Source organism: Elephantulus edwardii, unplaced genomic scaffold (assembly GCF_000299155.1).
Source record: "Elephantulus edwardii isolate Elephantulus edwardi_28Jun2011 unplaced genomic scaffold, EleEdw1.0 scaffold00103, whole genome shotgun sequence".
NCBI classification, from domain to species: Eukaryota; Metazoa; Chordata; class Mammalia; order Macroscelidea; family Macroscelididae; genus Elephantulus; species Elephantulus edwardii.
Genome location: NW_006399853.1, coordinates 8,717,892 through 8,745,874, shown reverse-complemented (window position 1 = coordinate 8,745,874; position 27,983 = coordinate 8,717,892). Strand labels below are relative to the sequence as shown.

At 39.7% G+C, this 27,983-nt stretch overlaps 1 protein-coding gene across 7 annotated transcripts in view; it reads left to right on the top strand.

Moving 5' to 3' along the window:
- TCF4 (transcription factor 4) overlaps positions 1 to 27,983 on the top strand; it is a 419,315-nt gene that overhangs the window by 135,085 nt on the left and 256,247 nt on the right. For all 7 annotated transcript variants that reach the window (XM_006891721.1, XM_006891719.1, XM_006891724.1 and 4 more), the window contains exons 3-4: positions 13,086 to 13,147; positions 16,437 to 16,533. In XM_006891721.1, coding sequence (XP_006891783.1) covers positions 13,086 to 13,147; positions 16,437 to 16,533 — 159 coding nt within the window. The remainder of the gene's footprint in view (positions 1 to 13,085; positions 13,148 to 16,436; positions 16,534 to 27,983) is intronic.

Sequence of the window (27,983 nt, the reverse complement as noted above, 5' to 3'; positions counted from 1 at the left end):
TATTTGTCCTTTTGTGACTGGGATATTTCACTTTGTCTTCCCACGCTGCCCTTTGGAATCTCCTGTTCAACTCCTTAATATCTTGATTTTTTCCCCCGTTTGCTTTGGCTTCTCAGCGCTTTACTGCACAACATTCAGAGTCTCTTCTGAAATCCATCTTGGTGTTTTCTTCCTCCTCTCTCTGTAATGACTTTTTCCACTCTTCTGGAGGATATTTTTAATATCCTCCCTCAACTCATCCTCATTAATGACCAAGGCCTCAAAACTGTTCCTGAGATGGTTTTGAAATTCATGTGGGATAGACTTAAGGTCAAATTTTGGTTCCTGGGGACTTGATTTAATTTTCCTCAGCTTCAGCTTGAACTTTCATTTGAGTAGTTGGTGGTCTGTTTCACAGTCAGGACCTGGCCTAGATTTCGCAGCTGATACTGAGCTTCTCCAGTGATTCTTTCCACAGATGTAATCGATGTGATTCCTGTGCATACCATCAGGTGAAATCTGTGTATATACTTGTGTTTATGTTTCTTATTGACTGCGTAGATCAGAACAAACTGTGACTGACTCTGAGAAGAATGGGAATCCCAGAACACTTGATTGTGCTTATGTGAGACCTATACTTGGACCAAGAGGCAGTTGTCAGAACAGAGCAGGAAACACTGCATGGCTCAAAATTGGGAAGGGTATGCGTCAAGGATGTGTTCTATCTTTTCAATCTATATGCAGAACAGATTATCCAGGAGGCTGGGCTTTATGAGGAGAAATGTGGCATCAGGATTGGAGGAAGACTGACTCATCAACAATCTGCATTATGCAGATGACACAACTCTGCTTGCTGAAACGGAGGAGGACCTGAAGCACTAGCTGCAGAAGGTCAAGGACTACAGCCTTTAATATGGATTGAAGCTCAACATCAAGAGAATAGAGATTCTCACCACTGAGCCAGCATCATGATAGACAGTCAAGAGATTGAGATTGTTCACAGCTTCAGTTTACTTAGCTCTATAATCAACACTCTTGGTGCCAGCAGCCAGGAAATGAAAAGACAAATTGCATTGGAAAAGTCGGCTGTCAGAGACCTCTCTGAAGTACTGAAGGGCAACGATGTCAGTCTGGAGAGTAAGGTGCATCTGATACAGGCCATGGTCTTTGCAATTATTTGCTATGCATCAGAAAGCTGGACAATGACTAGGAATGATAGAAGAAGAATTGATGCCTTTGAGCTGTGGTGCTGGAGAAGAGTATTGAATATACCATGGACTGCTAGGAGAACAAACAAGTTCGTCCTGGAGAGGGTGAAGCCAGACTGCTCTTTGGAGGCAAGGATTCTGAAGCTTCGTCTGACATACTTGGGACATGTTGCAAGATGGGATCAGCCCTTTGAAAGGGATGTCATGCTAGGAAGGTTGGAGGGATAGAACAGAGGAATACCTTCAATGAGGTGGATTGATTTAGTCACTAGGGTAATGGGGTTAGGGGTGTCAGAGACAATAAGATTAGCCTGGGATAAAACAGGGTTTAGGGCTATTGTACATAGGGTCGCTATGAGTCGCAGGTGACTCGATGGCACAAAATAACAACAATGAAAGCCCACTGGCTTTTTGGTTTTGTTTCTCATTAATTAATGTATTTGTGTTTATTCATTTAAATTTGATTAGGATGTGGTTGTGCAGCGGGGATAGGGGATTAATCACTGGGTTGTACAATTTGATGGGTGGGGGATTGAGGGAAATGGAAAGAATTTGTTCGAATTTGAATACAAATTTTGTAAATACACTAGTAGAAAAAAAAATGTGATTAGGAATTTGCCGGCTCTGGCATTGCTCCTTGTCACAGTGGTCTAAGGCAGTGTAAGGACTGGCAGTGCAGTGTGGACTCCTAAAGGAATGGTCTCGCTTGGATTTATGCATTCCATTAATTCACAGAATGGGTTCTTCACAAATAGTCACTTCTTCATTTGGTTGAACCTCAATACAGTATGTTGAGAGAAGTGTGCTGTCTCACTTAGAAGAATGTAGAATAGTAACCATTGGCTTTTAAATACAAAGGCCCTATCCGAGGTCTTTTTTACTCTAAACAAGAGGCTTAAATAAAAACAACCAGTATAGTATGTTGTTGTTGTTTATGTGCCATTGAGTCGCCTGCAACCTATAGTGACCCTAAGTACAGTAGCTCTGAACCCTTCTCTGTCCTGAGCCAGTCTCACTAATTCTGACAAACCAGTCCCTATCGCCCCAGATACTGTATCAGTACTTCTCATCCCGGTCTCCCTCTCCTGCACTGTCCCTTCACCCTTCTAAGGATGACGTCCTTAGTCTCTCCTGGCCACGTGCCTGAAGTATGTGAGACAAAGCTTCAAAATCCTAGTCTCCAAGGAGGGACTTGGTTTTACCTTCTCCAAGACAGACTAATTTGTTTTTTTGGCAGTCCATGGTATGTTCAAAACTCTTTTTCCAGAACCACAACATGAAGGCATCAATTCTTCTTCTGTCATTCTTACTTATTCTCCAGCTTTCTGAAGTATAATAACTAGTTGCAAAGACCATGGCCTATACCTATAATATATATATAATAGATCTTAGCTTATTACACCTTCTAACCTCTCTTTTCTTGCCTAGGTTGCAGGGAGAGACACTACTAATAATTAAAACTGAAATCTACTTGTTTTAAGTTTGTTCCAGCTCATGGCAACCTTCCAAGCAAGTTTCTGAAGCTGTATGTTAAAGAGAGTTGAATCTGTCTTCCGCTGAGCAGCAGCTGGTGGACTTGAACTTTCCACCTTTCCTTTTGCAGCCCAACACATTGCCCACTATACCACCAGAGGTCCTTAGATACTGTCAAATTAATTTCAAAGTATAAATAAACAATTCAGTAATTTTTTAGCAGTTCACACAGAATGCATATATCCACTTAATTTTGCATTTATTGTCCAGTATTTCTGTGGTTTTAAAAGCTACATAGTTACGGATCAAAGACCTATAAGAGTCACCTATGAAAATACTTTGGATCCTTCCTGATGTGAATGTGGACAAAGCAGGGGTGGGAGCAGTTTTCTATTCACTTTTTACCTTCTATTTTTAAAATAAGCAGACAATTGAAGTAACTTAAAGAGTCTCACCATAGATTGCTGTTTAGTTGCATAAAGAAGAATTGCCATTATGCGTCAGACTTAACAACAACAAAACCTCACTGCCATCGAGTCAGAGTCAATTCATTGCTGACTTTCCTGTAGGTTTTCAGAGGCTGTAAATGACGAGGGAGGAGATCGCCCTTCTTTCTCTGAGAGGTCCTGGTGAAATAGAACCTTCTGAGAGGCGCCTCCTCTCTGAGTTGTCAGCATGATAACTCCCAGGGATTGGACCACCAGAAATCACATCACATCTTGATCAGGTGGCCCTAATGAGTATAAGAGATGAGCTTAACGCCATGTGGCTCTGTGGGCAACATCCCAGGAGAGCTGTCCTGGTCACTCTCACAGTGTCGCGGCCACTGATGCATGCCCTGATCGGATCTAGATTGAGAAACAGTCTATGAAACAACTCGCCTGTATTCTGTAGAAACAGTGGTTTTGGAGAGAAGGTCAGGGATCTGTTCCCTGAGAGAAAGGACGAGAGAGTTTGAGAACTAAGCTCAGCATGATCCGGGGCTGAATCTTTTTCCAAAAGGGAAATAAATGGTACCTTGGGCTCTGGCCCATGGATTAGAGAAAGGTGTTGAATCCATTGTAATTGCCCTGATTTTAAGAATTTGTTCTTTTGAAATCTACACACTGAAGTATCGAAGGCTGGAATAATTGAATGAATACAATTGACTCCCAAAGAGTTTAGAAATGGAATGCAATACAGTTTCTAATTACATTACAATGGGAAAAGGAAAAAAGTCAAAGAGATAGATGAACAATTTAAAGCTGTATCTCTTCTTTGGTTCCAACCTTTGAGTTTTTTTTTTCTCTTCTTCTTGATTAGTTCTGTTGTGAGGCCAGAGATGTGTGTGTGTGTGTGTGTGTGTGTGTGTGTGTTTCCTGAGGGGATTCCGATGGCCACCCATACATGGGAATCCCTCTGTAGTGTATTGCATGCTGGCTTGGCAACCAGAAAGCCAGTAGTTAGGATCTTGCAGCTGCTCCTCTGAAGAAAGCTAGTGCACTCTGCTTCCATATTCATGTGACAGCCCTGGAAGCAAACCTGTTGGAGGATTACCATGTTTTGGAATCAACTCAATGACTTTTTAGGACTGAGTTTGGAAAGAACTCACTAAAATAATTTTGATTGGTCCTGTGTCTATACTTAAGTGGCAGAAATTTACTCACAGTCAGTGAAAAGCTGAAAATTAGCTTAATAAAACGACAGTAGAATAGTGTTTTGTCTCTGTGGGTTATTACCTAGTCATGGCATGGTTGACAGCTGACCAGGTGATTCACTGCTCTTCACATCCAGCAAAATGAAACCTTTCTCTTGTACTTACTGTCTCCCAGTTCTGATTAGGGATACCGTTGAAGAGCAGGATGTAAATTTGGTGAAAATCCATCCTGCAAAGCCCAATGAGTAAAATAGATAATTTTCCTCTGATACAAGCAGTTACAATTTGACTTTCGTTAAGTATTTCAAATTCATTTTAATGGACCACTTTTCTTCAGATATATGAGGTAGGTTTCTAAACCTGTAAGCAGTTTATGCATTTTTAACGGATTTCCATAGCATGCGTTTTATACAGATTTACCTCTTTTTAATTGTACCAGAGATAAAGAATTAGTAGTTTAAAACAGTAGGAACTGCATGTTCGGCTGTGATCAAGGAATGAGATAATCTGGCTTGTTTGCTTAAAGGGTCTGTATCTTGAGACTTTTATAGGGCAGTATTAAAGCTCTGAGCCTTCTTATTATGCCAATACCCAGAAGATTGCTTTAATGAGAAGTAAAGGGCCTTTTTCCAATTACAAGGGAATAACTGTATTAAGTTCCTGTGTTATGTCAACCTGCTTTGATTTGATTACTGCGAAAGAAATGGATTTATCTGTCAGTGTTACTTAATTAAGCCCTCTCATTGATGTTTCGCAGAGTAATATAGTGTGGTTTGCACATTTGAGCCCAAATCCAAAGAAAATTGGTCTAAAACTAAGACATGACCCCTGTAGATAACATGGTAGATTGATTGCTTGTCTTTGCTGGGTCACAGGCCATCGTGTTAAACACAGGTGGAAGGACCAGGATGTGGAGAGGCTCACGTTAAACTCAGTTTATCGCAGAGATTATTTGATACCAATGTGAATGTTCTAGACAGTGATGTAGGGGAGACATTCGAACATTTCAAACAGTCGTCTTCAGAAAATATCGTCAAACATTTAAAAGAGTGGTTAGCAGGAGAGAATAGAAAAGGCAGAAGTAGATGTTGTTGAAGGAGAACATGAACTAGAAGGGAAAGCGGGGGATCTCTGACCCTCGTGAGAGGAATGGAGGCTCTTTGGGAGAAGTGAACCACTGTGGTTCTGCACAGCAATTACAGCCTACAAATATTTCAATTAAGCCTGCCTGGCCCTTCCCTGAGCTTCACAAATGGCACCCCAGGGAGAAGAGGGGTGTAGGAAAGAAAGAAGAAAAGACGAAACTGTTACATGTTTCATCTTCGTTCCTTATTTCCCCCATTGGAATATTGTTACCAAATTATTTATCAAATAGGCATTTTTAAATACGGATTTGCTTTTCTTATGTTATGACAGTGTTTCAGATTTTGCCACATAAAAATTAAATGTATCATTTGAAAAATTTATGTATCATTACATGTGCAAGTTAACAGACATATATTCTGTCATATTGGGAAATGAAAAGTTCTCAAAGATACTCCTTTGTAGTGTAAGTGAAACATTTATGGTTTTGCAACTGTCTGCCTTTTATTTCCCTTGTCTAAGATGTGTATTAGTAAATGAATGAAACCAAATACCTAATTACAAAGTTCCTCACATTATTTTCATTTTAAATGGAAATACTTGAAGCTGGTCTGTGCAACATTAGAATCAGTATGTATATAGTTCTTTATTCTCTTTAAAGTTTTCAGATGTGACAGTTTCTTCCAATTGTTGTTATTGCACTATTTGAATTACATCCCCCCCAGAATGTTATTTTAATAAGACTGATATTAAGTGTGTTTAGTTACCTCAGAGTTTAAGAAATAAAAGAGGGAGCGCGTAGACGTTGTTACAGTGTGAGCTCAGTTATTCATTGTTGTTCAGAAAGATGAGGTCTTACAAGGGCTAACTTCTCTTCAAGACAAAGGTTTGGGATAGTTCTAACAATTTGGACTAGAAATGCCTCTCTAAATTGAAAGTTCACTTATTCAAGTTAGGAAATGAGTTAGAACCTTGATAACTTCTAAATTAGATGGATTGATATGAAGGATACAAAGTTCCTTTTGTCTTAATTTCTTCTGTGTTGTGTATGTGAGAGAGAGAGAGACAGAGAGAGAGAGATCAGTGACAATTTACACAGCAAATTATTTTTCCATTCAACTTTTCATCCATAACTTACTTAGGTTTATGGCATTAATGACAGCACTCAAACCATGTCTTCTTCCCTTTCTGTAGTGACACTATGCTGATACTCGTTCCTGTGTATCCTAATACGTGTCTGTTATCCATTTACTCATTTCTCTTTTCCTCTCAATTCATGTTATGTATAAACCTTCCCTTAACTTTTTGTAACAGCAAAAACACATGGTATCTGTCCTTTCGTGACTGAGCAAAATGTTTCTGTGTTCATTCATGGTATGCAGTATTTAATGAATTAATCATTATTCCTCAGTGTTGCATAGTATTCTACTGAATTTTTACTACAGTTTCTTTATCCATTCACCTGTATATGAGCATTTAAGTTGTTTCTATCTCTTTGTGGTTTATTGCACACAATTTTGCTGTGAACGTGGGTGGTCATGTTTCTGCTTTTATCCCAATTCTTGTTTCTCTAGGTATGTGTATCTAGTAATGGGACTGCTGGATCAAATGCCATTTTTATTGCCAACCTTTGAAAGAAATGCAAAGCTATTTTCCGCAGTGGTTGTACCACTTTATATGGTAATGTTTGAAAGTTCTGATCTGTCCACACTCTTGCCAGCATTTGTTGTTTTCTGTGCTAGTGACCTTTGTGGCTCATTCTTGTTTTGATTTGCATCCCTCTTACTAGCTAATTATCTTGAGCATTTCTTCTTGGGTATATTGATCATCGGAGCATCTTCTTTGATGATGTGTTTCTACTCATTAAAAACTGTCCATTCAGTGTAAGTCTTAAAGGAGATTTGGGGATTTCAGAACAGGGACTTCTACTATTTTTTTTAAAAATTTTATTTTATTTAATTATTTTTTGTGTGTACCATCAAATCAGATCTGACTGATACAGGAGGAGATTGTTCCTCCTTCTCCAGCAGAGCATCTGGTGGATTTGAACCGTGTACCTCTGAGATTGCAGCGCAGCTTCTTGCCACTAGGCCACCAGAGCTCGCCTCTACTAGTATTTTTATAACATAATAGTTAGGCATTTCATATTGTTACTTTCATATCATCTCAGTTTTATGTTATATCTAAAAATGCTTTCCCCTATGTTATCGTACTGTTAAATGGACTTTGTAATTTAAATGCCTATGATTCTGAAGGAACTCAGGTGGCATAGTGTGTTACTGTTGCATTGTACTCAAAAGGTCAGCAGTTTGAATTCACCAGCTGCTCTTCCGGAGAAGTATGGGCAGTTTTCTCTCTTACGGTTTAGAATTTCAGAAACTTGATGGATCAATTGAAGACAGTGAGTTGTGTCTATTTAGTATTTGGTTTTGGAAAATAATTTCTTTTGAGCTTAACTATGCAGCACGTAGTGGCAATGATATTTTTAACTTACTACCTAACTTGGGAGGGAATGGAGAGCATTATGCTGAGTGAACTAACTCAGTCCCACAAGGATAAATATTATAGAAAAGCATTATTTTAGAATGAGTACAAGAAGTGTGGGAGAGGCTGCAAGCAGAGGGATGTGGATGTGCATGGAAGGGAACATTAATCATGGAGTCATACAATTTGATGGGTTGAGGGGGTGAGGGAAATTGAAAGAATTTGTTCGAATTTGTGTTCAAAGTTTGTAAATAAACTAGTAGAAAAGAAAAAAAATAATTGCGGTTACAGTTTAACAAATGCTAAAATCTTGGACTAATTTCCCTTTGAACATTTCTCCCTTACTTTGCTTTCTTTCACGTTTCTTCATATTTTACCTTTGCTCCTTCAGTTGGCATATGTTTTAAACAAGTTTGGTATTTCTTTGATGAGGACATTGACTAGATATGAGGATACCAGAGTTGATGTTAATGATTATTGAAAGTAGGAAGCCTATGACATCATTCCTTGTATCCGAAGTCTCTTAGGTTTTGCATGGATAGCTCCCATTCTTTGCTCCATCAGCTTTGGAAGGTGCTGGAAGTTTCTTCATCATTGCAGAAATATGAACAGAAAGTAAGGGTCCTGGTTTGTGTGGACATTGTCAATCAAACTTTGAAGCTCCTCGACTCTGCCTGTGTCTGTGGGAATACTTCAATTTGACTTCGGATTACTCCACTTAGAGCTCTTATTATACTGGGTACTAATGAAAATGTGCACTTCCTTAGCACGCTCTTTGCTGATGAAATATTTTGAACTCTAAATTCATCTGGCACTGACGGAGAGCATATGCCATCTCAGTTTGTGTGGAGGGCTCAGCCAAGGGTTCTTCCTGGACTAGGAAATTAGTAGGAGCCACAGATGTACGCAGTCTGTGAGTCTCCATAATGGTGTGGAGGATATTTAATAGTGTCTGTTGTTGCAGGGAGAAGGATGTGTGGTGGTGTAGACTTCAACATGCTTCAGAAGGATTATCTTTCCAGGAAGAACTTCACCACCACCGTCTCCAATAATGGAACCTCTTCATAGTGTAACATAGAGCTTTTCATCAGAATCACAATATATTTCTATAAGAGGAAGCTTCTCTAGACTCTTAGCACAATGCATTGCTTCTCTTTGGTTGTTTCTCTGGTTTTATGGAATTCTAGGTTCTTCTGTGTTTGATATGAATCTGGTTTCTCAAACTGGAAAGGACCCAGGTACAACTAACTACCCTAAACCAGCAGAATCAGGCAGCTCTCGTATGTGTTTACTCAAAATTTAAGTTAAACTTAACATGATACTTAGTCCAAGTCGTTAGCTTATGCTGTCAACACTTTGACATCCTCACGTTTGTGGGAGACACTGGGATTTGTTGAAATGGGGAGATAAAAAGCATATTCTGAAAGGAGAGGACAGGGTTTGGATCTGTTGTTTATAGGGGTGCTAGGAGTTGTACTTGCCTTGATGGCATAAAAGAACTGCAACAACAAAGGGAAATTAAGTCACTGAGCAAATTTATGCTTACTGAATTTCTTTGCATTCTTTTATTTCATGTTCTTTATATGAGAATGGCTATCACTGTAGTGCAAATACTTTTCCACTTTCTCTCCTTCCTTTCCCCTCATTCCCAAGTAACCTTCATCACTTAACTGTTCCCTCTTCCTATGGCACAAATTCCATCTTGCCAGGCTCCTCCTGCTCAGGAACCAGCCTTGCTCCCCCACTGTTTTCCAAGTGAAATTGAAATCCCTATTTTGATATTTAGGACCTCAAGTTTGTCCTCTTAACTATGACTCTTCATGGACTTTTGACTTATTTACATTGGTCTCTGTGTTTCCTTCTTCGTAGACTAAGTATATTGCCTTTTAGGGAGGAAAAAAAAATGTGGTTGGCATAACTTCCTGGTCAGGTTATCAAGAGTCCCTTATCCTGTGATCTGCACCCTTACACTTAATTGTCCTTGCTTTAACTTTGTCTTCTGGATGGAGAAGTGAGGACCAAGCCGAAGTCACAGGATTGTTGGGCAAGGGAGTGCTGGTCATTTATCCCCACCCTCCTGATGTAGCAGGCCACTTAGGGAAAGGAATGCCTGTTAGCTGTAAAAAAGGGAGAAGCAGCCAGGAAGGTGTAGCAGCGTGAGGTCAGGAAATGAGAAAGATGGAAATGGGAATGGATGGGAAAAGAGCAGTCGGCTCCCATTGGTTGGGAATCTCTTTGTGAAGGAACCCAGCCAGTATTTAACCTGTTTTGAAAAAGCTTAGACTTCCAGCATTTTTAATTAGTGGATTGCTCCCTTTTGAAATTGCCCAGTTGGGAATACTCACGTTTTGATGTGTTTTAGCTGCCTGCTAATTAACAGGCTGCCTAGTTGACCATCGTTTCCCCCTTTATCCTGTGGACAGAGGATGTACAGGAAGGTTTCTTGAAAGATTCCAGCTAAAGTGTGAGTTTTTTTAAAAAAAAAAAATCCATAGAACACTGTCCTTAGTAAGAGTTCTTGCTAAATTAGAAATACAATTCCAGTACTTTTTCCACCACTCCAATTTGGTTCTTCTCTTTGCTCTTCAAAACAGTTCCCCGCCCTTACGGCAGGGGCTTCTGACCCTGGCACCATTCCAGCATCTGGAGCTGAATGAACCCCTGTGAGAAGTGTACCTGTGCATCCTGGGATATTCAGCATGGCTGCCCTCCACTCCCTTGATGCTATTACCAACAAAACAAGCACACCAAAAACATTCCAGAAAAACCAAACCAGTTGCCATTGAATTGTCTCTGCCTCATGGTGACCCCATGTGCTCCAATCCCCAGAATATCCCCAGACCTTGCACCGTGTCTGGGGAGGAGCAGAATCCTTCCTGGTTGAGCACCTGCCGTCTTTCTTCCTGGGCTCTGCTTACTATTCTTATTTTACATCTTTCAAAATTGCAAATGTCAAATAGGTCCAAACACTGTTAAGTCTTGGGATGACTACAGCAATGAAATCTGGGTTTTTTCCTCCCGACTTTTTCCACATTTAATGAGAAGAAACCTCTTCCAGTTAATCCGAGTTCACTGGCTTTGCGTACAAAGAAAACCAAGATAGTGGCAGATTTGTGGGAACTCGGAGTAGTTTAGAGAGTTTGCTGTTTATACTTGTCTTAGTGTCAGTTGTTTGGCTCACTGGTGGCCTATGAGTAAAGAGTTGTGCTGCCCACCCAAAGACACACGGTTCAAATCCACCAGCTGCTCCAGGGGAGAACGAATGTGAAGTCTCCTCCCATGTGGTTAACAGTCCCTGAAAACCTGCTAGGTCAGGTTGGAGTTGGTGCTGACTTGATGATACGTAACATCATGATACTTTAAAAAAATTAAAATACTTATTTTTGGTTAAGAATAGTCTCATGTAGGCTACACATTCCGTTTGTGTGAACATCCCTCAGGATGGAAAGTGCCTTCTTGGTGTCTGAGTCTAGGGAATTTAAAATAGACTAGGATGCTGGAGTGTTTAACAGCCGACTTTCGAAAAGCCTTGTATCCTCTCTCCAGCCTCGATGTGCTCTCCAGAACATTCTTGACATGACTTAAAGCTCACAGTGTACCGATTTTAGATGTCCCCAGGGCCATCTGTTTGCAGTTGGGTTATCTTCTGAAGCAGCAATTAAAAAGGACCAAAATAATGTTTGTATAAAATAAATTAAAATTTCAGTTGAACGGTAACAGTTAGTTGCTTTTCTGTTGTTGCTGTCCTGTGTCTCAGATACTCTCAAACACGATGTACTCCACTGTGCCCCAAAATCAATCAATTAATTATACTCCGTTGATTACTTCTGTTGATCATAAAATAGCAGTAATAAAGGAATGACAGTAGTGCATTACAAGAATAAATAATATCACGGAAATGTTAGGAAACACAATAAACGGGATTATGTCTCCTGAACCAAAGCTTCACACCTCCTCCTCCACTTCTGTCAGAAGAGGGTTGTGATGGCCGTCTGTTAACAACCATTGTCAAAATAATACAACTGCGAAACTTTTGAGACTTACAAAAGGGGCTTTCATCAAAAATCTCAGCGCCATCCCTAAATATAGAGGGACTGATCTTTGCAACACTTTTATGGTTTAAGCAATTAAAATGGCCATTGAGCTGTTACATTCTCCATCCTGAGTGTTTGCCACTTGAAGTGCTCCTGGAGCTGCCAGTAATGGGGTTAGTGCTGGAGCGGGGCTGGCACGGAGTTGAGAGTCCTGATTCTCATGTGAGTCTCCTCACCTGCATTTAGCAAGGAGAACATGACCCTGGAGTCTAAGAACTGCTTTCCAGCCCTCAAAAGGACCATGTAATATGGCTTGGTGTTCTGTTTGGTTTCTTTCTTTCTTTTTTTTTTAAGGTAATAAAAATTGTAAAGATACATAAGCATGTATGTCATATGCACATGAAAGGCACCATACTTGGTGAAGTAGAGGTCAGCGTTTGACACAGCTGCTGCGGCAGTGAGTTTGAGTTGAACAGAAATTGTGATGCAGGATTAGGAAAAGGTTCTTCTGTTGTACATAGTGTTAATCCGAGTGACTCGACTCAGTGCGCGTCTAACACAACAAGCATGTGTGCCTGTGTATGTGTAAATGCACACACACATACATGTGTACATGCATGATGATATTGCAGATGATGCAGCCTTTCCAAACTCTTATACCTCTCTTATGTACTGTTGGAAATAAGTTACTGAACACTTTTTGCCTCATCATCTTCTATCACATATCTCTTAGGTGAAATGATAAGTCTTGATTATTGGGGGGAAAGCATCAGGGAGCTATATGATAAGGATAGTGTCATGTTAGTATTTGTATATACCTTCATTTCCCTTTTTTAAAATTAAGATCTGTTAGTATCTATTGAAACTTATTTTGTCTAAATCATTTTCAATAAAACTTCTCAAGTGCATTTTCAGGTCTCTGAAAACTGAGACTGTGAAACACTGAGGGGATGGAGTAATTTTTATGTTCGTACCTCTGGTTCCTGAGGGTCCAGTTCATTTCTGCTGTGAATTTAAATGAGTTAATTTCAGTAGACGGGTCAGAAGCCACTATCATCGGGGTAGCCTTGTGCCTGGTTCTTAATTAAAGGCAACAGGAGATTAATTTGAAACATTAATTTAAAAGTGCATATACAAAAAGAAAGAATTATTGCAAGAAAGCCTAAAGAACTTTTCTCTTGTCCCTAGATGTGGAAGACAGAAGTAGCTCAGGGTCCTGGGGGAATGGAGGACATCCAAGCCCATCCAGGGTAAGTATATCTAATCTTTTCCCTGTAACCAGACAGCCCACATATGTAAATTGACAAACTGAATGTGAGTTACATATACATAAAACCTAGATGTCCAGAAATGTGTGCAGACCAAGTCGAAATGAAAAGCCACTTTTGAAGCTTTCTCATTCTTTTACCTGGTGGTGTTTTTAGTTTTCACGCCCATTCCACTGCTGCAAATTAGGAGAAAAGTAATTCATTAAATATTTGAGAGTACCTTTGTCAGTCATTAGTCCGGTATTAAAGAAAGCTGGTGTGAAAATATTGTGAAAAACCATTATTGTAGAATGAGTATAATGATCCAAGAGGGGTGGGAGAGGTTAGAAGCAGAAGGATGAGGATGTGCAGGGGCAAGAGGGATTCATCATGAGGTTGTACAATTAGGTTGGTTGGTGGGAGGGGGAGGAAATTTGAAAGAATTTGTTCTTGAAAACAATGTATTCAAATTTTGTAAAAAAAACTAGTAGAAAATTTCTTTAAAAAAAGAAAAAAGGGTAAAGAAAACTGGCTTGGTTCCCACCCCTTTCTTTCTTGTAGATGATATGACTTCTTAAATAAAAAAATAATATTGCTATAATGCATTGGTGAAAATAGGCTCTTGAAAAATTTTATAGTATGCAATTTATTCTTAGCATAATAAATACATTTTTTTCCCACCTTTGGACACCAGTTGATTTTATTTCTTAGGTCACAAGATTTTAGTACAACTTCTCAGGATTTTCCTCCATGTGTGATTTGCTCATGGGTTGTCTGCTGTAGTTTGGGGGTGATGGGAAGACCGTGGAAGTTAATGAGTGATGGGGCAAAGTAGGCGTGATATTTCACTAATGCGACCTTAGCTTGTCCTCTCACCTCCTTGGTCCTCAGTTTGTGAAATGAAGCAGTGGAAACAGAGGATCATTTATGTTTCTCCCTACTTAAATAGATACGATTGTTTAATATAATGTATCTTTAACGGAGTCATTTCAAGGCCTCTGAAATCCATGTCAGCTTTTATTATATGCATCTAATGCCCCAAATTAAAAATAGACTGCCGCTATCTAGATGAATCATTCTGTGGGGATGGTAATATTTTCCTCTAAGTATTCACATGCATTTGCTGTGGGGAGAGGTCTCTCTTTTGGCAGAAGAGGCAGGAAAAGTAATCAGTCTGTCAAAGGAGACCATTTCTGCAAGCCGTGGTTCTGCGTTCCCACCTGTCCTCTGGCATTGTGATCCCCACTGTCGTTTGCAGGGTACATGCAGCAGGATCTTGAAGCTTACCAGGAACGCTGTTGAGCCCTTGCACCAGCTGTCGAGTTTGACATTCTAATGCATTATATGGATGGGTTGAGGAAATCTTGCCGCCTCCTCATGTTACAGGCTGCACTTGCAGAAATAAATCCATTCCTCTTGACAGTCAGTGCAGGAGATGACAGAACTTCTCTTCATCATTAGTTCATTCAGATTCCGTTAATAGCTTAAGATGTCTCCATTCCATACAATCATAGTAGTTTTAATTACGTGCTGTAGAAGAAGTTCCATTTAGAAACCATCGTAGATCTCGAAATGTTTTCATTAACAGTTCTTTTTTTCTTAAGGAATTTTGAGTGAATCATTTGGAGTTAATATAGTGTAAATTATATATGGCTCACTGGTTTGCGTTTGTGTGGGTTTTTTGGTTTGTTTTTAATTTGATAGGTACTTGGGCACCCTTGTTAAGGCTCCCTTCCCTCACTCGTAAGGTGGTGTCCCATTATGGTGTGTGGCTTTCTGCTAAGAGATAAACTAGCTTTGGATATTACGCTTACAATACTTACAGAATCTTGAATGAGGACACTTTATAATCATCAAGATTATGCATTGACTGCTATAGACTGACTAAGTGTAAAACACAGAAATGCATTTAAAATGTGGCATGTTTTTGTATCCACGTCCTGGCCAGTTGAGATAATGCTGTCACTCATGCAAGTTTTTATAAACGAGGAAAGGCCCTTCTGCCTGCCCTTAAGCTTCCAGTCATCCTCCAGTGAGGTGGCTTGCATTTTCGTTGGGAACATAGCACCATCTTTTTCTATGTGGGCAGAGTCTGCCCTTTTGCTTCCTTGCCCACTGGTACCTCTGGGTAAATTTGACTTGGACTTTGTGAGCATCTCAGCCAGCTGAGCAGAATGACGTATATTCCTTTTTCTTTTGGGTCACTTTAGTTGGAAATGTGAGCCAGCTGATAACACAGGTGATTTTAAGTCTTTGCTGGGTGTTAACCCAAATTTCTCCATTCAAATTAATTGACTAGGCAACTTAAAAGCATTGCTTTATTTTAAAGTCTCATTAGAGCAATGAGATAATCCTAATAATGAAAGAATTTTGTAAAAAAAAAAAAAGGACTGCTTTAAAACTCTGTGTGTGTATGTGTTTTAATGGGATACTTGGACAAAATTTAGAAATACTAATTTATGCTTAAGGTCTACTGTTCTTTTGTAGTTACATTGTAATATTTGTAATGTTTTTGCACATTGGCTACTTAAAGAAGTAGTTTAATTCTCTTGTATTCCATAAGGGTCACTATACAAAAACATTGGCCTCTTATTATCATAAAACCAAATAATGTTTCAGTGTCTCTGCTTTAAAGACATTCTTTAAAGGAAATTTTATCTTATAGCAAGCACAGTTTTCCATTTTAACAAAGAATGTTGACTTATCAAAAATATTACATTTTTTAAATGTAAAATATATAATTTTCCTTACGTGACTGTATTATGGAATTATATATAAGAAACATTTATATATCTATCAAATATTTGCAAATTTGATGTTTTTTTTGCATGCAGTACAGAGAGATGTGATACCACTGCCATGTTAAAACTATTTGCTCACTAATAAGAGAAACTCAGTTTCTCTGTCCTGCTTATTCACTCCCTCCCCCCCCTTGGTAGCCAGTAATTACTATCAGATCATTTGGTTCTTATACATTTGCCTATTTCATGTCAGTGGCACCATACAAAAAGAACATTAATTATTTCTAATATACTTAGGTGTATCCTGTGTTTTATGTTCATTATTTCATTTACTCATGTCACGAAGTTCATGAAGTTGGTACTGTTATTATTCCTAAGATTTCACTGTCACTCGGAGAAATGTTGCTGGTTCTAGAAACTCTCCCAGTCTCTACTTGTGATGCTGATGTGATGGACTCTGACATTCATTGGGAGAAATTTCGTAGTGGGGTATGCTTGTGTACAGATTTCTCAATGCAAAATCAAAAACTTAACTGTAATTTCATTTACAGAACTATGGAGATGGGACTCCTTATGATCACATGACCAGCAGGGACCTTGGGTCACATGACAATCTCTCTCCACCCTTTGTCAATTCCAGAATACAAAGTAAGATTGCTTTTAAATTAATTAATGTACCACTTTGAATGCTTATATTTTGCCTGGGGGGATAGGGAGGGGAAATCCATGTTCTAGCCAGAGGTTCTGGTCTTAAGCTGTTGATTTTTTTTTTTTTTTGATGCTTCAATACTGTATTGCTTAACTATTGAAGAATATTGAAAGCACTTGCATGGTAAGAGCACACAAAGGGTTTAAGTTTTACAACTGGGTGGAATGAAACGAAGGATACTCAATCTACATGGAAATTCTATCTTAAACATAAACTATACCAATTGCAGCAATTTTAAGTGGGGTTTCTCTAAGTTTCATGTAAAGTCAATTGGGTGAATACAAGGAAATTCCCATTTTAGTCTTGTCAGGTGGCAATGATGTGCAGTCAGTGTCAGCACTGAGTTTTTATTGAAAGGTTGTGGAAATACATGGTATTTTAATATGCTCAGATATAAATTGTGTGTTGATGTTGAATTGTAAAACGTCATTGTATGTTTATTAAGGCGTTAAGTTTTGTGCTAATGATTTGGGCAGGTACTGCTTTTCCTCACTGAAAGCAGGGGCCATGGAGTTCGAGACAGGGAGTGACTCTGCGGAGCACCCTCGGTACCTGTAGCGTAGTTTTCTGCTTCTAATTCCTCTATAAGGGTCTTGGCTTAACAGCAGGAGCCTGGATAGCGATACGCTAATTCATAATGATTTAAAAGGTCCCAATAGCTGGCTACTCTATTTGGAGTTTTGGGGGAGAATCTTCATTCTACTAATCGTGACTTTTTAACAGTATTAGGAAATCTCTCAACCTGGCCCAGTTCTGTTGCAAATCTGTCAGTAATACAAGTTTAATTTCTTGGCACAAGCTGTTGGACTCCAAGGATAACGTGCAGCCATAATGATATCATCCTGAAACCATCATTTCTGAAAGAATGGCCTGATTTTTTTTTCAGGCGTGAAAGCTATACTAGTGATTTAAAATGTTACTAGCCTTTGAAATTCCGTCTCTCCCTTTTCTACCCCGTTGTATTGTAACTGTGTTCCTTCAAGTCTGAACCGACCGCTAGCTGGCTCTCCGGCAGGTTTGTGACGGCAGCAAATTGCACGAGTGGAGATTGCCCATCTTTTCCCCCCACAGAGCAGCTGGTGAATTTGAACGGTGTACCTTTGTGTTGGGAGCACAACTCTTTACCACTCAGCCATCAGATCTCCATGTTAGTAACTGTCAAATCCATGTGAGTTAATTTAATGTACTTAACACCAAATAGTCAAAGCAGGAAAAATTTACAGTTTAGTCTTAAATGCAGAACACCATGTGATGGTACCTTTTAGTGCCATGCCGACTTTCAGAACCAAGAAGGTGTGTTTGATCATAGATGGTTCTTTTAACTGTACTCTTTTGTACCTTAAAATGCTAAATTATGGAGTTTTGTTTTAACCTCTTCTTTGTCAGTGAGTCAGTGCAGACTCAGAGTAACCCTGTAGGACAGAATATTACTGCCCCTTCAGTTCCCAAGGCTGCGTACACCCATAGAAGCAGGCTGTCTCGTCTCTACATAGCTAGGAGTCTTTACGATGTAATGTTTTAAGTAAAACAAGAGTCTCACTTTCTCTCAGTTGTTTAAAGGGTAGTACAGTAACTTTTCAGCTCTTGGGGTGGACAAATAGAGATTTTCAAAAACAAATTTTAGATGTTTCCGTAATTTATCCCAGCACCGTTCTAACTACATAAAATAGAGTATATTTTGAAATGAATGATCTTGAGAAGTTGGTATAAGGGGTATATTGAAGAACCGGAGAGATTCTGGCCCTATTCTCTGATGACCTGAAGTCAGTAAAAAGAGAATTCATAAATTAGTTACTACATGGGAAGGTAAGTATTCTACAAAAGGGCACCTGGTAGATGAACACTACAGACTATCTCTGGCAATTTTGAGTAGTTGTTTTTATACATGCTTCCTCATGGACAAATGTTTTACAAAGCAAATAACTTTTTCAATTCAAATAGTATTTAAAATAGAAGTGGGCTGAGAGTTCAGCATGCCGAGAGCTGACTCCTTTCACTGTTGTTGTTTAAGCTGCAAATCCATGTCAGCCCAGCTCTTTTATCCCGTCTGCCCTCCTTCCCATTAAACTCTTAAATATGGAGACCAAGACAGTCCCCTGCATTGTGATAGGAAATGCTACTATGCCCATGAAGCTCCCACCCACTGTTCCCCATGAAAGGCCTTCTCTGTTAGATAAGCTGTCTGGTCTGAAACATGGCTCTTTATTGTTTACAAACTGCTACATTTTCCACCTCAAGCAGATTTTTGCACAGAAAAGAATTGTGCTCGGGCTAAATGGTTTATCTGACATTAACGGGGCAGTGTCAGCCTGGGGTCACCGAAGTCGCCCTCGGAGTGCGAGGCCATGGCGTTGTGTACAAAAAAGGCCAGAGAGAGAAAAAGACGTTTCAACAACTCTGAAATACCTGACATTCTTACTGGAGAGAAGAAATTTTTTAAAAATCTTTTTCAACAAGTGACAAGGGTGCCCCATTAGAAAGCCTCCCCCGCCCCTTGCTAATTTCTCACATCGCAGCCGGCTTTGGGGTTGACTTGACTTGTTAGGGAAAGATCTGGAAACAAAGATTCCCATTGATCTGCCCAGGCTGCTACTCATGGCTGATGAAGCCATTTTAAGTTAAGCCACGTTGGTGTTCGGTTGCGTCTTCACAAAGAGAAAATAGACCGTTTTCTCAATATTAAGGGGAAAACTCGTTCTACAAAGGGAGACAAAGGCAAAATAAAATCCACGCGTGTAGCCAGCATTTGGAACTCACAATATAGACGAGACTCTCTAAACTATCTTCTGTGTCCAAACCCATATTCTGTGTTAACGGCCTTTGTGGAAGTTTTCCAACTCAGCCAAAAAGAAGGTATTAGACTTTAATGTAAGTTTTTGACAACAGTCCAATATCCACTTTCAGAGCCCTGGACTGGTTCTCATTAAAACTACAAAGGATTTCTTTACATTTCAAAGACTTTTTCTGCCCTGATGTCATATTAAAGTAAAAGCTGTAGCATCAGAAATAAATCAGCCACTTTATTGGGCCAGATTCTCTATTGTCAGATCAGGGAAGCCTGTGACTGAATTAGGCGTCTGCCACAGAAATAAGTGACACTAATTTTACAGGAAAGAGCTATTAACTGCAGATGACCTGGTTTCGTTTGGACCCCCCCCTTCCTTTTTTTTTTTTTTAAATGAACTGGTGGTCACCCTGATTTTATTTCATGGAAAGTAAAAAAAAAAGTACTGAAGGACTTAAGGGAGTAAGTTATTGTGTATTTTGTTCTTCACAGCAGGGTACTATTTTGGGCAAATGATCCAGGCTTTAGCTGGCATGTTCCTTCATTTACACTTTGTCATAGTAACAGATTCTTTACTATAACTCTGAACTTTCATAGTTCATGTGACTTCTATTGCATACAGTTTATTCCACTTTTCTGCATTTCATGACTAGAGTCATGTATTGTACTTCTGTTTCATATTTATGCAAAATTGGGTGCAATTTGTGAGAGAAAGGGTCTTCATAAATTATTTTTATTAGAAAAAATATGTATTAGCTTGTGAATCCCTCAATTAAAAATAGATGAGAGAACACACAGACTTGTGTATGTGTGTATATAAGACACGTACACACTCATATATTGCTGGAAGAATTAATAGCACTTTTGGTCTAGAAGGAAATTGTTCCATTACCATCTGGAGTTATCATTACCATATAGAATTTTGGAAGCTGATCCTGTATGAACCCTTTTGGAAAAAAGCTTAGTTTTGTAAAAAAATACCTCAAAAATACTTTTCTTTCTATTGTTTAGCTGTAAACAGCAGAGATGAGGGAGACAGAAATGAAAAATATGAAAATATTTAAGATAAATAAAAGAGCCATCTCCTCACCCTTTGTTTCATCCTAAGTAGGTGATTTCTTTTCTTTGGTGTAGCGTGTCCTGGAGGAGTTGTTGTTGTTGCATGCCGTCAAGTCACCTGCAACTCGTAGTGACCCTATGTACAGGAGGAGTTGAGAGGTTCAAAATCTGAGTCATCCAAAGGACCATCAGAACTGACCAGTGTCCAGTGTTCTCTGCCTTGGCAGTTCCTTAGCGTTGACCTCGCCTTTGCATTGTCCCTTGGTTGGAATTTCATGTTAGGTTTTGAACTTGGAGAAAACAAGTTATTTCTTCCTTGTGACTGACTACCTGTGATTATCAGTGATAATACACACTTAGTGTGCTGAAAATTGGTGATCTCTGCCCATGTTAACAGTTTGAAGAAACCTTGATAGATGATCATTGAACAGCTTTCAAGATATGCCAAGAGGACAGAGAAGCGATGTGTCATAGGACAGTCGTCTATATGTTATGGGCCATTGTGAACATTCTGGCAACAGGTATATGCAAAAAAGTGGGAATTATTTTTTTTAAGCCTTCCTTTTTTTTTTTTTAATTTGCCAAGTATTAAACTTCTGCAAATAATTGTCTAAATATTTTTCCCCATGGTTGATGATCTGTTTTCTGGCTGAAACGCTTCGATCAGAAGAAGGCTCGAAGCATGCGTTATTCTTTTGCCGTTCCAGAGTCTTAACTGACAACCAGATTGAGGATTAGTGAGCAGGGTACCCAGTAAGATGACATACATGGGTTGGTAACTGAAGGATGTGAAAATTGATACTTCTGTGCAGTTGGATGCAACTTAGTTCAGTGTTGGCTGCTGTGTTTTTACATGTCCCATTGAGAAGGGTTCCGTTTCCTTCCTGGGGTGTTTTTCCTTCTAGCTCAACTAATGGGACTTTACCAGGGCGCTGAATAACTCACCACACTGTACAGTAACTGGTTTCTGAAGTGGCTCGGTGGACCATTTTACTGCAGGATCCGACTGGGGCTGCAGACTGAACTGAAGAAAGCTGTTGGCTTAGAGGATGACCTTTGAAGCTCATCTGTGTTAGTGGGTGATATTTTGATTTGGTTACTGTGGTCGTATTGTGACAGCTGCCGGCTCATTAGAATTCAGTTCCACTGCTCAGTTTGCCTAGCAGGAATATTTAGGTTTGTATTACTTCAAAGTGTTTATGGCTACCCTGAGTGTAGCCCAGCATAAAGGTGAAGTGTTGTGAGGCCTTTCAAATCCCAGTGGTAGCGGAGTGCCTCGGTCGCCTTGTAAAATGGCATGTGTGAGCTGATGTAAAACCACGCAGTTTTTCTTTTCCTGGGAAAACGGAAGATAAAAATACCCCAATGAGGAGGTTCTTACTGAGAAAACAGTTTTGAAAACTTTGACATACAGAGGGAAGGCATGACCAAAAGAAACACGTTTTCCCCTTCCTCAAAATGTGGATTGACTTTATTTTTTTTCTCTCCTTTTTTTCCGTTGCGTATCATTGAATCAGATCTGACTGGCACAGGAGGAGATTGCCCCTCCTTCAGCAGAGCATCTGGTGGTCTTGAACCACGCACCTTCAGGATTGCAGCACAACTTCTTGCCGCTAGGGCACCAGAGCTCCCTAGAATGTCGATAGACTTTAACGGGACCGGATTTTTTTACTTTCCCCCCTTTTGTGCAGCAACGTAAAGGCTAGGAAATAATGAAACTTACAGTCTATTATTAGACAGTATTACGGTTATTATTAGGTTATTGTTTGGTTCTGGCTGGTACTATAAGGCAAGTAATCTCTTGGTAATTATTAAAATGAAATGTAGGGAGCCCTGGTGACTTAGTGGTAAGAAGTTGTGCTGCCAGTGCAAAGATACGTAGTTCAAATCCATCAGCTGCTCCACAGGGGGAAACTGGACCATCTCCTCCCATGAGATGTATGGCCTCTGAAAACCCACAGGGGGGTGTGACATGTGTATGGTATACAGCACCAACGTGAAATTGCAGCTACAAATGTCAGCTCTTGAAACTTTAGTTTACTTTGTAAATTTATAGATTAAGTAATTTGGGGGGCCTAATTCAGTCCATAAGATGAGGATATGAACATAATGCTTGCAGATGTATTAGGCAAGGACATCTCTGTGTGCTTTTTGGGAGTTTCCTGGTTATTATCTGTTATCTGTTGGTTTAGAAGGAATCTTATTTCTCTAAAGGGCTCTATTTGTAATGCCAGTGAGACAGGACTGAATAGATCTTAACCAGTAGACAGTCTGTCACAGTTCAAGAGGCTAGAAGGTCAAATTCAAGGTGCTGGTTTCAAGGGGACCCTCTCTTTGTGGGCTCTGGAGGAGAGTCCTTGTGTCCTTGAACTTGATAACTGCAAGTTCTTGCAGCTTGGCTTCTCTTTGGCCCATCTCTGCTTCTACTTCCTTTGCTTAATCTCTCTTATATCTCAAAAGAAATGTACCTGGGCCATACTCCATACTAATGTTATTTCATTGATATTAGAAAACAATCAATTCCCAGCTGACATTATAACCACTGATTTAGAGATTATGTAATAGAAAATAAATAATTTGGGGGACCTAATTCACTCCATAAAATGGGGATATGGGCATAATGCTTACAGGTTTATTAGGCAAACGGCATCTCTTTGTGTGCTTTTTGTGTGATTGTGTGTTTTTTAGCTTTTTAGGAGTTTTCTGGATATTATCTGTCATCTGTGGGCTTGATTATCTGGCCAAATGTTTTCCTGAAAGAACAAATCTTTAATAATATTCTTATATTCCTGATCTGCGGAGTGTTGCTACTTTATATATTGAACTTAACTTGTCTACTAGAATACGCAGATGTTTACCAAATCAAAGCCAGGTCTTCGGTGTCGAGTCAATTCCAACTCAGAGTAACCCCTCCCTGCTGGTTTTTAAAACTATAAATCTTTATGGGAATACACTGACCACCTTTGTCCTCTGGACCAGTGGGTGTATTCAAACCAATGACCTTGTAGTTAGTAGTACTGCTGTACATTGTTAAAAGACTCCTACACAGATATTTGAAACCATCCAAGTATCCATTGAGAGATGAATGTATAAACACCCCATACAATGGATTCTTTTTAGTTCAAAGAGAAATGGAATTCTGATAGGTGCAGTGATATGAACAAGCCTGAAAAATAATTGTGCTCAATAAAGTAAGTTGAAAAAAAAAAAACCCAACCACAAACAAAACAAAAACAAACCAACTAAAAACAAAACAAAACAAAAAAAACAAACCCAACAAACACTGGATGATTGATCCCATTTCTATTTGGAATAGGCAGATGCATAGAGAACAGAGTAGCTTAGTGGCTCCCAGGGACTTTGGGAAGAAGGAATAAGAATTGTTTAATGAAAATACAGACTTTCTTTGTGGGATGATGAAGATGTTTTAAAAATGGATAGTGGAAGTGGCTGTGTGACATAGTAGATGTAAATAATGTCATTACATTGTACATTTAAATATTTTAAAGTGACACTCTTTGTTATCCATACTCTACCACAATAAAGAAATTTAAGACATCCCCTAGAAACATTAACATATGTCTACTTTAAATGTCATGACTTGCAATTTTTATTAATCCTGATTATTATAGGAAGGCAGGGAATCAGAGAAAGTCATTTTCTACTTTCTCATTTGCTGTAGCTCTTCTGGTCAGCTCATTTTCACATCTTTAAATTGAGGCGGGAACAGACCTTGGTTGTTCCCTGAAGCTATTTTTTTCATCTAATGTTCTGCTGGCCTTTTAGCCATACTTTTATATCTTTATATGATATTTTTTCTTTAGAGATGTTCTATCATTCTTGCTAATCGAGTCATCTCTATTTTGTGATACACTTTCATAGTGATCTGGCTTTCTGACATAATTCTGTAAAACATGAGTCAAATAGATGTCTCTGTACTACCTGAACTCAATAATCTTGGACAAAATATCCTTTTATTAAGTTGCTTCACCAGAAGAAAAGTGTTATACATGGGCTATTGCTTGAAAGAGAATTTTATGACATCAGTAAATGACTGTTGAATGATTTGATACATGAAAGAGGTAACCCACCAGATAGCTAGAGTTTATATTCAGAATGAGAAATGAAAGGTAGGCCTCTCTGTTAGAAAACCCTGAACCATGACCAGTCACTTTGTAACTCAGTAGTTCTTTCATATAGGAGCCATGTGTCATTTATCATGCACATCATGTCTGTGAAGGTCGTTATGTGGTTTGGACGTTGCCTGAACATCATGATGTCCTCTGGCCCTAGGTGTTGTGCCTTAGCAGTGATTGTTAGCTTGCTCAGAGAGATTCACCCTTTGTGTTTCTCCCTCAGTCTCTTTTATTGGTGAGTTCTCTGTATCTGATGCAGATCCTTCCCTCCTTTACATGAACTTGGCCTTTTAGCTCTCACTGGAACGGATCCTTTAAGAACTTGGAGGAGTTTTCGGAATTCTTTAGCATCCTTGAGGTTGTTGAGTGCCTCAAGGCTAAATCTTGAATAGTAGCATTCCTTCCCCGGATTTCCACCTTTCTGTTGCTCAGCAGTAGCATTCACGGGATTCTCCGTGTTGTTTAAAAAGTCTTTTTTGCTCACGCTCCAAACCAGTGCTTCTCCTCTCCTCCTTGTTGCTGCTGTGGCTGTTGTTCGTGTTACTGTGTTTGAGAACCAAGGTTTACTTCATGATAACATTTTAAAAAGAAAATTCAACAACGTGCTAACACTGTAACGCTCAAGAGATCCATGATCCAAGATTGGATTTTGGTGTTTTGGGGTAAAGAATACATTGTTATGTTGGGAATTTCTAGACAGAAGGTACTCCAAACTCAAGTCAGTAACGTTTGTTGTGATTGTCAAAATGTATGAACTTTAGATTCTGTCTGTACTCTACAGTTGCTTTGTAAACACAAAACACATTGCTGTGTATGGCGAACTTTTGTGTTTGCTGTGCCCCATTCTTCAGTTGGGATTTCTGCTCTCTGTTTGGAAGAAGGAGTGGCATCCACTTCCTACACAACGTGCTTCTGGAAACTCTATGAACTTGATAAATGTGAATAGTTATAGTGGGGCTCCAGGCCTTTTGTTCATAGGGTCACTATAAGTTGTATTCAACTCGATGGCAATCAACAACAACAGTTACAACTTTATGGGACTGTAGCCATATGCACCATTGAATATTGCTTGAAGGGACATTCTGTGGCTCATGACTGTATTTTCTGCAATCCTTGACAGTATAAAATATTTTTCTAATTTTAAGGTACAGGCCAAGTTACAGTGTGTTGGATTGCAGTTTTCTGTAAATGCACCACAGATAATTATAAAAGAATATAAGTAAATAGAAGCCTTTTTTGAAAGGCTGTTGAAAGAAAACTGTTTTCTAGCAAGGTTTTTCCTCTTATCCATCAGTGAACATTTAAATTTTTCTTTCTTTGCTCTTCTTTCTGTCTGCTCTGTGGGACAGTGGAATTAAGCTGTGATAGTCAAGTGCTTTTGTAGTCAGTTATGTTTACCAAGCCAGGGTTTAGATCGTTTAGCATAGAACAGTAAATTCCATAAAAAATGCCACTTGAAAACTCTGGCCAACAGAAAAGTGTAGTCATTTAAGTACAGTGTGAAGGTTTCTCACAAAAGAGTTATTGACCCTAAGAGAAAAGAAATAATTTCAGATTCGTATAAAACTAAATTGGGGTATGTATCAGGTAGCAATGCATTTGCCTTGAAATAATGGAAAATGTGACTTACGGTGGCTTTAAAATATTTATTCTCCTGGTTTGGCAGTCGGCTGCAGCTACTGGAATTGGTCTACAGCTCCATGGTCAGGGTCTTGTTATCTTTGATTCTCTTGTCCCTTAACTCTTTGTATCACAAAGCCCCAGCTTCGAGGTCAGGTTTGACTTTGCTGCAGAAAGAAGCAGGGAAGGGGTGAACCTGGCAACATCTACTCTCTGTCCTGCCAGTCTGTAGTTAAAGTGGGCATGGCACAGCTCTCCATGGCATCTCCTGGCTCTTCAGTGGCAGGAAGCGAGATACGGAGCCAGAAATGGGTCTCAGGCTCTGGGGTTTGGTTATTCACAATTTAATGTTGAGTTTTGTTCCTTTTTTTTTTTTTAAAGAAAAATAGTATTTTTCACTCACTCATTTTGAAGGTGAAGAAACAAAACATTGACTTTCATGTAACACAGTACATTTGAAAGGGTGTGTTCTAACTCCAAAGTCTGGTCAGTAAATTAGAAAGACGAAGGGCCCTGTAATAGACAGCAAGTGCAGACATGGAAGTTCTGTGTGAGAGGAGTCGGAGTCACACACACATCTTTCCTCCATGGCCTTCTCTGCTTCTGTTCACTGGCCTAGTCCCGTGGCCCAGCAGTGACCCACCAGAGGCAGCTCTTCCATGTCTGCATGGCCAGCACCTCCTTTTTTTTTTAGGTGTCTGGCTAGAATTCCCACCAGGCTGCCCTTACCATCCTGCGCATGCAGCAGCCCTCGGATCTGGTCCTCGAGGCCGTCCTTGGCAGGGCTAAAGGCCTAGAGTCATTCCTTCTGGCTGCTCAGCTCTTGCTGCGTCCCGTGAGCACAGAGAGGACGTGCTGAAGGAGCACGGTCTCAGGACGTACCAGTGCAGGTGCCAGAGGCAGATGTCTTCATTCGCTGGCATCACTGCCATTTGTCACAGGAATGCAAGCCCCAGGGCCATCTGCCTTGTCCCTTCAGCAAGTGTGGCCACTGCTTGGGGCAAAACCCAAACAAACAAAAAAGAAAACCAAAGCAAAATACCTCTATACACGTGCAGCCATATTGACTATTTTTGATGTGAAGGACTAGGTGCACCTGAAAGGCCTTTCGTTTTAGACAGCTGTGGCGAGACCTGGATCCAGCATTTGGCCAGCGATTCCCCCTCTCCTTGAGCGAGCCAGTTAGATGAGAACTTGGGTGAGGAAGGGTCTGCGGCCGTGAAAGGGAAACTGGAAAGGAAATACAGCAGTTTTTGGTTAGCCTAAATCTTTCCCTCCAGGTTTTTGATTGGAAAGATGCTTTTAAACTTTTTTTTTCCAAAACCTTCATATATACAGTGATTTGGAAGAGGAGCGCAAGAAGAGCGGTCAAGTTTCTAGAAAGATATTTCTAGGCGAAGAAACCCTGGAGGGGTCTGCTTGTCCTGTAGGGTTTCTGTGGGTGGGGTCTGACCTGACAGCAGTGTTACTGTGAGAGCGAACATGTGTTTAAAGTTGGAAAAAAGCTCTGACGACTCCACTGTCAGCCGAAGGTTTATAGTTCAAATCTACCAGTCAGTCCAAGGGGGAAAAAATGAAAGATATGATAGTCTTTTTTCTGTAAAGATCATGTTCTTCTTGTTGTGTGCCATTGAGTTGGAACTGACCCATAGCTGACCCTACAGTGGGTCTTCAGAGGAAGTAAATCGCACAGGAGGAGACTTCCCATCTTTCTCCCACAGAGCAGCTGGTGGATTTGAACTGCATGCCTCTGAGATTGCAGCTCAGCTGCTTTTTTCCAGTCCATCAG